Source organism: Neophocaena asiaeorientalis, unplaced genomic scaffold, assembly GCF_003031525.2.
Source record: "Neophocaena asiaeorientalis asiaeorientalis breed wild unplaced genomic scaffold, Neophocaena_asiaeorientalis_V1.1 scaffold29, whole genome shotgun sequence".
NCBI classification, from domain to species: Eukaryota; Metazoa; Chordata; class Mammalia; order Artiodactyla; family Phocoenidae; genus Neophocaena; species Neophocaena asiaeorientalis.
In genome coordinates, this window is record NW_020174423.1 from 5,657,900 (window position 1) to 5,671,934 (window position 14,035).

The 14,035-nt window shown below is 40.7% G+C and overlaps 1 protein-coding gene across 1 annotated transcript in view; it reads right to left on the reverse strand.

Annotated features, from left to right (window-relative positions):
* The window catches only part of CPQ (carboxypeptidase Q), a 465,560-nt gene that overhangs the window by 316,490 nt on the left and 135,035 nt on the right, over nt 1-14,035 (reverse strand). Inside the window, exon 4 of the mRNA XM_024756593.1 lies at nt 9,389-9,596. Coding sequence (XP_024612361.1) covers nt 9,389-9,596 — 208 coding nt within the window. The remainder of the gene's footprint in view (nt 1-9,388; nt 9,597-14,035) is intronic.

Below are 14,035 nucleotides of genomic sequence, written 5' to 3' on the forward strand. Positions count from 1 at the left end.
CCTGGAGACACTGAGATGAGTAGGACACACAGTATGTCCCCAGGAGAACTTCAAATCCAGAAAGAAAAACAGACCAGTAGACACACAACCCCAACAGAGTTCGAATAGGCTAAACAGATGGAGGTCAAAATGGCAATACGATGTTAAGGGTTGTCTCCCAACCAGACAGAAGCAATTACAACACTGATATTAAGTAAATTAAGTTCTTCTTTCTCTCTCTTCCCTCCCCCTTTCCTACCAGTCTTCCTTCCTTCTGTTCTTCTCTTTCTCCTTCCCTCCCTCCCTCCCTCGCTCCGTGTTTCCCTCCCTTTCTTCCTCTTTTATTCAATAAGCATATCCAGTCATTACTTAGCAAGACTATATAATAAGAGTACTTTACATGTATGCAAAACTTACTGTGTCAGGCGATAATAATATCTCATTTAATCCTCACAAAATGCCCGGATTAATCCTCACATTTAATCCTCACTGCATTTTACAGGTGAAACTGAGGTTCAGAGAGTTTACATGATATACCAAGGTTACACATCTGTCAAGAGGCTGAGCAAAGACCCAGGCACTGTGACTCTAGAACTGAGGCTCTGAAGTATACTGCCCGGGTGTGTCCATTACGAAGTTGTATACCTGTCACACTATCTGAAGCAATAATAATTCAGTGATTAAAGGACATTTTGGAATTTCTAACAAAGGCCTTCTAAACAAAGACTCTGCCTTTCAAAAATCAGAGAGAGGGCTTCCCTGGTGGCGCAGTGGTTAAGAATCTGCCTGCCAATGCAGGGGACACGGGTTTGAGCCCTGGTCCAGGAAGACCCCACATGCCGCGGAGCAACGAAGCCCGTATGCCACAACTACTTAGCCTGCGAGCCACAACTACTGAAGCCCACGTGCCTAGAGCCCATGCTCCGCCACAAGGGAAGCTACCGCAATGATAAGGCCGCGCACCGCAACGAAGAGTAGCCCCCGCTCGCCGCCAACTAGAGAAATCCCGTGCACAGCAACGAAGACACAATGTAGCCAAAAATAAATTAATAAATTTTTAAAAATCAGAGAGAGAGAGAGAGAAAAAAAAAAAGGATGATGAGGAGAAAAAAATGCAGTGTTCAATGTGGGTCTTCTCTGGTTCCCCCCTTGGGAGCACAGTGGCCCTCCACCTGCATAAATGATGAGAATTGGCATCCTGCTTGATTACTGTGCATCTGTTACGAGCCTCAGAGTGAATTAAGCAAAAACAAAACAAGGAAAGAAAAGAACCTACTAATCAAGGCTAGCCCGATTGTACCACTGAGTCACGGCGATATTTTCCTTATTTTGTAATCACCAGCAGGCACGTATGCCCCCCAAATTGCAAAAACATTTCAAAACAACTTAAATCAAGCTTGATAGCTAATTATGCTAAGGTCACACCGAAGAACCAAACCACCAGGACATCAAAGATCCCAGACAGTCTAAGTGTAAAGTAGCAGCGTTCATTTTTCTCCCATTAAAAAACAAGGGGAGGGTGGCAAGTTCTTTTACTCTCTGAGAATAAACTGGCTTTTAAAAATCATCTAAAATAGACCTCTTAAGACATTTCACCTCTGCTCTGAATGTTTTAAACTGGTCCTCTGATTACAAAAATGTTCATGTTAAAATCTCACCAAGATGCTTTCTTAAGATGAAGAATGTGTTATAAATTGTAATGGTTTTAATCAGAACCCTCTTTGAAGCTATTTAACTCTACGATGTGGCCCAACCATTGCTTCAATTATGCCACTTATCGACTCTATTAATTAAGTATCATTATAGGGACTGATTTATGTACTTTCTCACAGCTCTCTCACCAGATGGTCTAACATCCTCCACAAACATCACCTGGATTCACTCATCTTTCTCTCCAGCTGAATGTTTAATCAGATCTTATCTTCTAACTGGATTGCTTCTCTATCCCTCCTCTTCACTCTGTCTATCAATACAGTACACAAAGGCCAAGTGGCATAAGACATAAACTAGTAGTAGTTACAAAGACAAGTTCTATCCGCAGCTCATTCCCACCTCAATGCATTCTTACCCAGTATGGTGATGCAATTTTCACAGTAAAGTGAAAGGAGAGCCTTTTGCATCCTTAGCTGATTACAATTTACAGGCTGAGTTCAATTATCTGGGGCAATGGAGAAAATAACTAGGAAAAAAATGTATATTTGGCAATGGGAATACAACAGGCAATTTGGCCTCAGTAGAGTTACTTTCTGAATTATATTTTGTTTGGTCTAATATAAAAATTACTTTGCATTCTTGAGCTCGCAGGTTGAGAAATCGGGAGGCAGAAGTCCCAAGGTGTACCGCACTGCAAGGAAGCCAGCCTAGAATTTTAAATTGCCTTGGGTGATCCAAAAAGTAGATAACAGAGACATGAAAATGCTCAACTGTTTTCCTTACAAAATATAAAAGCCACATTAATGGGACTATCTCACAGCCACCTCAAACTCCAAATGTCTAAAAACCAAACTGGTCATGTTGCCTCCATATGGGTTCCCTCTCCTGACCCCTCTGTCTCTCATCATTCTCTAGTCCCCAAGCTGGGTACAGGGAAACCTGGAAACTCCGGCAGAAGGCACATCCCATCAACAGAAAGGACTTGGTGGCCGATCCACTAGGCTGAAGTTCTCCTTACAGAAAATACAAGACGTCACCCCCAGCTATAGTTCTTTCTCTAAAAACCACAAACCACTATTTTTACATAAAACTCATGATTTTTAAATATCGGTCTGGACTGAATGCAGATTCAGCCTTTGGTGTTCAGTCCTTGCCTTACTGTAAACTTTGACTCCTCCTTCCTCCCTTCAAATGCAGCCAGTCCCCAAGTTTTGATAATTTTTGCAAGCTGTTCTCTTGCTCTCTGTACATCCCCTGCTCGAGGAGTCCCTGCTTCACCGACACCTACTCACATGACTATCCAATTCTCCTAATCATAAAGCTCAATCAGCAACTGCCTAAGTGCTTGCCTCCTGCCCCAGCTTCTGGTTTCTCTGGTAACCGATGAGCCAACCTGACATCAGGTCCCCCTGTAACTGGTAGCCTCCTCTTCCCCCAAGTAGCAAAAACTTCTGCCCTGTCTTGCCTGCTGTCTGCCGTACACAGTGTGGTCCCACTCCAGCGTTTTGCTTCAGACTTGTAAGACTTTCTATCCAATAAACTGTGGTGCTCTCTGTTGCTGTCTTGGCTTTTTCTTCAGTCTTGCAGCTGGGCAATTGCAAGGCCTGCTGGGTGCAGCCCAACACCCTCCTGCTGTCTCCTTCTCTCTGTTCCCACGGCCATCATCTATGTCCTCATTACTTCACATCTGCATGTGACATCAGTGTCCCGGCTTACCTTCTCAAAGCACCTCATCTACCGTCAGCACATTGATCTTTCTGAAACAGTTCCCAAACTTTCACATACATCAGAATCACCTGGAGGGCTGTTTAAACCACAACCCCCAACCCCAAGCATGTTTTAATTTAATGGGTCTCAAGTGGGGCCTGACAATTTGCAAATCAATAAGCTCCCAGGTGAGGTTGATGATGTTCCAGGGACCATACTTAGAGAAACAATGCACTAAAACATCCCCCTCCAACTCTAACACAATCAATGATTCCTCATTTCCCCCACATTAAACGTAATTAAACTTAAAACTCCCCAATCTGGTACTTTGGATTCTTCATAAATCTGGTCTCTTCCTCTCACCTCAAAATTTCATTTCTCTGATCTCCTATGAAACCTTGCTCCAGTCAAACCGGTCTACTTGTGTATTACCCAGTGCATGATGCACTCCCACTTTCTTGTCTTGATCAGGTATAGAATGCCTTTCCACCTCCTGCCTCTTGTTCAAGTTCAACCTCTTCATCGAGTACACCCAAAACCTACATTCTCAATGTAGCCAGCCCCCATCAGACTTCTGTTACCTCTTCTAGACTCCTGTAGCATTAGCTCTCCAGCTAAATCTAAAGTGCATGAAATCTAAAGTGCATGGCATTTAGAGCCAAAGGCTCTCTGGGTATGAATCCTGGTTCTTTCATTAGCTGTGCAACTTGACTAGCCATTTAACCATTCTGAACCTGTTTCTCCCTCAGTGAAAGAGCAATAACAATATCTATTTCTATTGGGTTGCATAAAGAATTAATTGAAACAAACTATTTAAGCCTTTGGAGAAGCATAAACAAAGTAGGTGTTTAATAAATGTCAATTTCATTTCTTGGAACTTCCCTGGTGGTGCAGTAGTTAAGAATCTTCCTGCCAATGCAGAGGACACGGGTTCGAGCCCTGGTCCGGGAAGATCCCACATGCAGCAGAGCAACCAAGCCCGTGCGCCACAACTACTGAGCCTGCGCTCTACAGCCTGTGAGCCACAACTACTGAAGCCCGCGCACCTAGAGCCCGAGCTCTGCAACAAGAGAAGACACTGCAATGAGAAGCCCGCACACCACAATGAAGAGCAGTGCCCACTCACCGCAACCAGAGACGGCCCACATGCAGCAACGAAGACCCAACACGGCCAAAAATAAATAAATAAAATAATTAAAGTAAATAAATAAAACTTTTTTTAAAATGTTCCTTTCTTTGTCCCTTTCCTCAATCATGCATTTAGCACTAAATATAAAATATATTACACTAATCATGTACATTTTAAGCTTACCCTCCTCTCTTTTAGCCAGACAGAATATTTCTGAGGAACCAAAAACATGTCTAATTCATCTTAGCAACCCTAGTACCTGGCAACTTCTGAGCAAATGGTAAACTCTCAATAAATATTTACTAAACAATATGATTAATTTGAGAAATAATGTAAGGCAAGTGGTTCCACAGAGCAGCTTTCCTCTGCAGAAATTAAATCTCTTACAATTACATTTATCCTTAAAATGTTCTCCTGTGACAAAGGCAAAATGTATTTTACAAACAGAAAAACTAAAAAAGATCTAATGGGAGTCCCCATTAGATAGTCCCCACTTGACACTTAATGTTGAACAAGAGAAAAGTCATTATAAAAGCATCAATGAAGGAAAAATCTTCTCTTTGAAGTAAATTTGAGCCCCAAAAACACTAATAATGGGAATACAGAGAAATAACAACAAAGAATCCGGAGATAATGCTGGCAACAAGTAATGGACTGCCTTTTGAGGACATGTCATGTAAGCATGTGACGTTGTACTTCCAAAACGGCTAATATTGATACGTGCATTGACAGGTGTCAAGTCACATTGGTAAAACACATTTCCTGTCCTTTAGGAGAGTCTCTAATTTCGAAATCAAGCAGCGACAAATTTCTATTCTGTTCTCCTGTGTTGCTGACTTCTTACACTTTTCCTAAACAGGATCCAGCATAACCCATTGCCATAGAGCTAAGGGTGACCCAAAAGATCTTTGTGTGTGAATAGTGTGGCAGAAAAAATGGTATAATCTGGCATATTGGCATCTGGATGTTTTCCTCCAAATACAGAGCAAAGTGCCCCAAAAGTTCAAGCTGATTTCAATTCACTATACAGAGGCTACACGGTCTGGTCAGAGAGCACTAGGAACCGGGTCACCTGCTTTGTTGTAAGAACCCAACCACGACTGATCACATAACCTCAGACAAGTGGATTCCTCCAACAGTCATTTCCAGAGTAACCACCATGTATCAAATATGATACAAGATGATGGGGACACAGAGGTAAAATGTGTAATCCATGTTTTCCTGGAACTTACAGTCTAGTGTTGAGTCAGGCGATTGGAGCAGACTGCACAGCTGTTCACCAAACTCATTTTCCTTTCACCGCGAGCATGAAGATAGACCAGATTTCCTAGCCTCCACGTAACTGCACTGTGGCTGGTGGAATGTAAGCAGTGAGGTATGCCGTACCCAGGCCTGGCCACAGAAAACCTCCCCCTTGATTATCGACTTTCTCTCTCCAGTTCCTTATTTGCCAGCTGGATGCAGGGCACCCTGCAGAGGACTCTGATTTCTTAGAGGTGATGGAGCCACAGATGGAAAGGAGCAAAAGTCCACCTGCTGAACACCCTCCTGGAACTATTATGTGAGCAAGAAAGAGATTCCTATTGTGTTAGGTGTCTAAGTTGCTTGCTACAACAGTTAGTCTACCCTACCAAAGCATGAACCCAAACTACCTCCAAGATACTATGATACAGAGTATGCACAGGATGACATGGGATACCCAAAAGAGGCAGCTCACCTGGGCTGGAGTTGGATATCAGGCAGGGCTCCCCAAAAGAAGAAACACTTAAGATGAATCTTGAAGGACAGTGTGAGATAGTGAAGAAGGGAATAGAAGGTTGCAGAGGAGAAAGCATTTGCAAAGTCGTGAAACTTGGAGGAAATGGGGTGCACTGGGGCAGCCTTAGTGATTCCTGACTAGTAGAGTGTGGAGTGATGTTGGGAGGTGGAGGTGCTCAATATGCATTGGCTGAAATGACTGATAAAGAGCAGAAGCTAGGAGATGTCGTAGCTCCTAGAAATGATGGATAAGGGAAGAGGAAAAAAAGTAATCAAGGACCATCTAATTTATAAGGCAGAACAGATGGCATTCTCTTCACTGAGATAGAAAATGCAGGAGAAAGAGGTGAAAGAATGAGTTCAATTTTGAAAAATAAAGGAAGAGAAGAGAAAAGAAAGGAAAAGAAAAGAATCTGAGATAGCTATGGAACACCCAAAAGATAAATCGGCAGGTAGTTAGATGTATGGACCTAGAGCTCAGGCAGTGGACAGAAGAGATGGGTTTGGAAAGGGTCCCCATGCTTAGGGCTGAAGTCATAAGCATGATGGGATTGCTCAGGTAGAATATTAACAGTGAGAAGCCAGAGAAACAGGGAAGAAAAGGGAAAGTGGGAAAGAGCAGGAGCTAGAGAAAGAGACATTATGAGAAAGAAGTCATAGAAGCCAAGGAGAAGAGATTGAAAAAGCAATCAATAATAAGGAATACTTGAGAGGGGTGAAATAAGATGATGGCCTGAAAAATGTCCATTATATTCAACTAGGCAGCTATTTGTGACCTTAACAACTTCCATTTCAGTATTTGGAAGAGCCAGGTTAAAGTGATCTGGAGAGCGAATGAGGGATGAAAAATTACAGATAGGAATATAGAACACTCTTCAAGGAAAACTGGTTCTAAAAAACAAATTAGCCTGAAGTGGACGAAGAGACAGTTTGTTTCGTTTTGGTTTTCATTTTTCAAGATGCAAGACTTAAACACGTTAACATGCTGAATTCTCTGAACTTTTCTTTCTTTATCTTAAAATGGGGATAATAATGCCCCTTCTCCTTGGTCCACTGGATTGTTGTCAGAACAAATAAGATGATGTATGTGAAAGATTCTAAAGTACTATGTAAAGAGCAATGTTATTTTGTATTCATAAATGTTGAAAATATGGAGTTATAAAAGTTAAGAGTCCACTGAAATATGTCTGGCTATCAAATCAATGAAAAAATTATAATCAGTCTGGATCTATAAATATTAAGAAAAATGTCTTGAATGCACACTACATGTTGGCAACCCTAAACCTTAGAGGCTAACGACAGATTTCTAAGTCCTTTGCTGGACGAAATTCTTCTGGTGCTCCTAGGTTACAGCCTGGGCTTCCAGATGTCTTCATTATACCAGGAAAAAAACGTCAATGAACCCTGGCAGATTGCTGTGCATTAAGTCATCTGGGAGTTTATTAGTCTAATGAGTAGTAGTTGTTAAATGAATATTTCTGGCATTCACCCAGTTTCACAAAGCAACAGAGTAGCTCCATAATTTCGATCTCAGGACCAGTGAAATCATGGTGAATGGCCACAGGTTGCTGTGTTATTCTAAGGGGTGACTGAGGTATTCTGGGAAGTAAGCTAGCCATTTCAGGACTTCCCTCCCGGGAAAAGTAACCATCCGAAAGAATATGGTCCAATCATTATTTCACTAGTCACCAAAACTTTAAAGACTCCACAAAGAGCATTATTTTTAGCACTGTGACATCAGTGTAACTAGGTTTTCTCTCATAAAACTTCTAACAAGTGGTTTTAGCATGCCCCATCTTCCTCCCCTGGGATGATACCTTATCCCCATAAAAGAAAAATGTCCCTTTCCTTTTCTCTGCCCTTTTGGACAACTCCTCTGACTGGGTTTCCTAGTTGCTGATGTGTCCTCAGTTATTTTTAAGGGCGTAGGGTGCTAATTATTTAAGGTCAAGCAGCTGTGACTCCAGCTCCAAAGAGCAATTGTGCAGAATAAAGAATGCTTCCTTTACAAAGATATTAAAGATCTAGTCTTGAGACTCAAATAAACCCTATTTGCAATTATTTTTATTTTTTTTTTTATCTTAGAGAGACCAGGCCACAACACTAAAACGGTGCTTCTTTTATCCATGTTTCTCAAATATTTTATCCTTGATATGTGACACTACGATATGTAGCTATTAAACTAGGCCCAATGTCTGCAGGTCAATTTTTGGACTTTTTATCCACTGCAATGCCGAATTTCCTCCTACAACTGAGGATCAATAAAGCATGTTGCAATTACCTCAATCAGAAATACAAAGAAAAAGACAAAACTTACGCTGCCCTCAAAATAGACCTTCATAAATATCAAGTATCTTTCATAAGTTTACCTCATTCAATCTTAAAATAATTTTGTAAATGTATTATTGTTAATTGTCACTAATTAATAGAGAAGAATGCTGAGGCGCAGAGTTTTAAGAACATTCCCAAGATGGCATGAGATTAACAGATACAAACTACTATGTATAAAATAAATATGGAACAAGAATATTTTGTATAGCACAGGGAGTTACAGCCATTACCTTGAAATAATTTATAATGGAGTGTAATCTGCAAAAATACTGAATCATTTTGCTGTACACCTGAAACTAATATAATATTGTAAATCAACTATACTTCGATAAAAAAAAAAAAGAAGAACATTCCCAAGGCCTCACGGTTCTTCAGAAGCAGAAGCAGGTGTACATCCAAGGTCCTCTGCTGCCTCAACTCTTTCCACTACGCCATAGATGGCCCCTATCATGTAACCTGCTTTATTTGTATTTCACTTCTCTAGCAACAATGGAAAAAAGCCTGGCTGCCTTTAGGAATCTTTGATGAAATGCAGACATGAATTCAGTTTCTCCCTCCAATGAAAATATATAAAATACACTGGTTATATATAGAATGTTATGGGATCATCATGGATGTGGAAAGCTTTGTAAAGGAATGCACAAATGATGCTTGGAAGCCTGAAAAGGCCAAAAAAGATATTACAAACAAATGAACAAATGTAGAATGGGGGAAAAGTTCCATGAACAATCAGTATTTTCTTTTGACTGGTTTGTTTTTATTTCAAAAGGGCTTCTCTTTGATGGAAATCCCTGGTTTTTGAAAGCATTTCAAATGAACATAATGACCAACCTGTAGATGGAGAAGGAAGCCACCGATCGAATAAGGGATGCCAAAGCCCCCACTTTGGCAGCTTCCACCGCCCCCTGGATGCGGTATTGCACTGCCCTCGAGTAGTTGGTGTAAGGTTGATTATAAACGACAATCTTCCCTCTTGCTTCTGGGGCCCTTCTCTGCAGTTCGTCGAAAGAGGTCACCACCAGAACTTCTGCTGTAATGCCTACAAATAAAAGTCATACAAGGTTAACATATGGTTTGCGATCAGCCAGGGTGAATTGGCACACAAAAGGTCACACGTGTTCTATCCACTACATCTGGCAAACTGGTTTGCAAAGATCAAAGTTTCAGAGCCATTTGCTATGGGAGAAAGATTCTGGGGGTTAGCCAGTTTCCCAAGAAAGAGAAAAGGCATTAAAAAAATATACGACTCATAAGGTTTTTCAACTCACTTGACCAGCTGCTATTAAATCACAAATTGCTTGAAAAGATGTCTTTTTTTGCCTCTTTCCCACAGAATGACAGCCATTATTTATTTTTAAAAATGCATTTTAGAAAGCTCCCCTTGGGTTTAAAGAAACATATTTATCTTTTCATAAAACTATTTTGATATGTTGCTAAACAACCTTCACTGACATCATACAAAGGATGGCAGTTTATAAAGAATGTTCTTCGAAGCCAACGATCTTCATAAATCCAACTTTTAACAAATGGTTAATGTAACCCTTCTCAAGAGCCACAAAAAGTCAGCTTGTTTTCTTTTCTTCCTTGTACCAAACCCTTTTAAAGAATGTGGAAACTTCCCATGCCTCTCGCTTTATAGTACATGTTCATCGCCAAACCTATCACTCTTCTTCAGATAAAAATTCTGAAGATGTTGTCTAATTGTCCTATAATCCTGTTGTCTCACTTAGAAAGATGTGGCATATTTCCTCATACCACAAGACTTGCCCAGATCTTCCTGATTAGGGAACAGGATTTCACAGCTTGCACGAAGTCATTCAAAAACTGCTAGACCACTGAAGATTCAATTCGATGGAGTAGTTAGTGTGACAAGAAAAAAATATTTAGCAGCAAAGGCCAGACGCAGTAGCTAAACATAACGATCTAAAATCAAGTGTCAGGCACCTACTGTTTTATGGCTTTAGCCAGGCAGTCGTGAAATATGTCAGTAAAACCCAAGTATCAACATAGATTTGGCATACTTCTTTAATTTTGCAAACTAGAGAACTGGGTTCTTCTGGAAGCTTAACACATGTCATTAAAATAGTAACTGTTACTTGGAGAATCCTTTTAAAATGCACTGCAGATATGAGAGAATTCTTGCTGTCAATATGGACCCCATCACAATGGATTCTTTGGGCTGGCTCCTCTCCAACTTCCACCATCCGGACTGAATTTGTACTTTCACTTTAATGTGATTGACTACAGATCCATAAGCATGTCTCCACCAACATTCGGAACTCAGAATTTAATTTATAATCTAAAGAAAGCGATGTACAATTATGAAAAGTAAGGACGCCACAAGCTTTTTCACATGATAAATATGTGTAAAAATACAAATAAGGGTTCAGCTAGACAGACTTTGAGATTCATAACTTTCTGAAACCTGGAGTTACCTTGAAATTTGACTGGTGTTATTGTTGGCATAGCACAGGAATTTTGTTGATGGTTTTCAGCTGTTCCTAATGAATAACAGATTCAATGGTCCACCCAAGGGGTGTCCCGGCAACAGGGTAATTTTGGCATCTGGACTGGAGCCACTAGAAGTGAAGCCAAATTTCTATAAGTTTTCATAGGCCACTGCACAATTAAAGTCATACAAGGGTAGAGCTTCACTATAGTGTGTGGTTCAAGTTCTTTTAACAAATGTGAGTGATGGAGTCCTAAGGAGCCAAAACCTAACCTAGATACCAGTTGCCAATGCAAAACACTAGTAGCAGCTATAGGTCAAAACCTATCACCGTGAACTTGGAAGAAGTGTTCAAATTAATGTTTTCCTGAAAGCTTAGCGTCATCTCTGATTCCTCTGTCTCCTTCATCCTCCAGATCTCATCAGTCCTCAAATACTGATAATCTTACCCCTTAAGTGTTGATTGAAAGCAGGTCCTCTACTCTACCACAGTAACACCCGCTCACATCAGGCCCTGGTTATCTCTCTGTTGGACTGCTATGAATTCCTCCTCCTCTACCCACCACCACCAGTGTCCCAGCCTCCAGCCCAACTCCCTCAAATTTAACTGCCACAAAGCTGCCAGGGTGAACAACTTGAACTGCTGAAAAGTCAGATGAGCCCATGTCACCATCCCCCTGCCCCCTGCCCCCTCTGCTGATTACCCAGCACTTCAACATACCAGTCAAAGCCTATCTATCTCTATAGACACAGGTTCCCTTTTATTTTAAATCCTATCAATACTAAACTTAAAAGTTCCCACTTGCACCACGCCAGTCCACTTCTCAGCATCTTTGTTCATGCTATGGTACATCATGTCTTGTTGACTCCAGTCTCCTAACTTTGTCATGTGACTAACACCTATTTATCCCTCAGGATGCCATTTAAGAATCACTCCCTCCAACTCTACTCCATATTCTGTAATAACCTATACGGGAAAAGAATCTAAAAAAGAATGAATATATGCAGATGTATAACTGATTCACTTTGCTGTACACCTGAAACTAACATAACATTGTAAATCAACTATACTCCAATTAAAAGATAAAAGAAATAGATGGAAAAAAAAAAAAAAGAATCACTATTTTAGGGAGCATTCCCAAGGCCTCTGGCCTCTTGTCTCATCCCCCTCCCTCCACCTCCAGGAAGGCTGGTTCATGCACCACTCTCTTTTCAGAGGAAAGTTCATACCTGGGCACTAGACGATGAAACCGTTTATTTATGACTCTCTCTACCACCTAAACTGTGAACTCCTCAGGATTTGGGGCCATGTTCACTTTTGTTTGTATCTCCTGGGCCTAGCATAGTGCTTGGTATATGTGTAGGAAGTCAGTCAATAAACTTACCTTAGATGGCACTGCTCCAAACAAGGGACCATTGACTGGGCCTAAAGCGTTTCCATAAAAGTGCAATTTACCTTTAAAGTTTGATAGCGCTTCTCCCGCAATAACTCAAGAGTCTGACTCTCTGACCACCCAGAGCACAGGCGCACCAGAATAACCAAGCCAAAAAGGTCCTGGGGCAGTCAGAACAGAAATATAAATTCCAAGTATGAAAACTCAGATACTTGAACGTAAGAAAGCTCTTCTGCTCTTAGAGCCTAGTTACCCTTACTTTATAGAAAATTCTAAATCTAGTGCTTAAACCTATGAACTATAAGAGACAACAAATCAAAAAGGAGAGATAGGTTTGGAAGCTGATAGCAGTACCACAAAAAACTATGTCAGAGACAGGAACATGAAACATAACAAATACATACTTACAGACTTCTTTGCAATGTCAGAAATGTTCTCTATCTGGGCTAACATAGTAGCCATTAGGCACGTGTGGCTACCGAACACCTGAAATGTGACTAATGTGACTCAGAAACTGAATTTTTAACGTCATTTATTTTAATTAATTTATATTTAAATTTAAATAGCCATATGTATATAGTGGCTGCTATGTGGAACTCACAATCACTGCAGGTTCAGCTATTATGTAGGCAAGTAGGCAAAAGCATCTCTGCTGGCCCTGAGGGATTTGCAGAAGGTGAGAGGAGGAGGGAAGGGACTTTTCTGAGTAGCATCAGAAGAACAGGCCACTATAGAAAAAGATGCCATTGGCCCTACCTAAACTTACATCTATGTCATATTCTACTATTTTCTCTACCCTTCTCTATAAAAGAAGGACACAGGCCCATCAACTGCCTTGTAAACTGCAGGGTCTCTCTTGGAACACAGTGACACTGGGCTTGCCCATGAGACTCACTCTGGCCAATGGAATGTGAATGACCAGTGTGTGTGGTCACAGCTTAGCAGGAACTTTAAGAGCCACTGCAAGTTTTGACTGTCGCTAAGAGCCCTTTATGTTTCAGCCACGAGAATGGCATGTTCCAGATGGGGGTTTCTCCTTCAGCCTGGATCGTGGAGTGAAAGAGATAACTGAGGCAGAAACAAACGCACTACTGACTTTATATATATATATATACACACACATATATATGTCATAGATGTACATATACATACATATATATATATACACACACACATATATATGTCATAGATGTACATATACATACATACACACACACATATATATATATATATATATATATATATATTCACACACATGACATAAATCTTAGTGGTTGCAAGCCATAGAGACCGGGGGTTGTCTGTTATCCCTGCATTACCAAGGAAGAGCTGAGTAATGCAGGAGCCCTGAATTCAAAGTTTCTATCAGGGCATTCACAATCTGCAGCTGATGACAGATAAGATATAGAATAAATATATTTAATAACTTAGGGAAGACTGTTCAGTGAAAATTACATAACTACTGTCTTCCTCCTATCACACATCAAAGCGATCAAATGATTAACACCAAACAGTAGGAAACAAATAAATCTGAAGAAGAGCTGAGCAAGAGTCAGTGCTTTAACACACGCAGACTAAATGACAAAGCATTTTAAATAGGAGATAAACCCTAGAGATCATTAAAATACAGTCGTG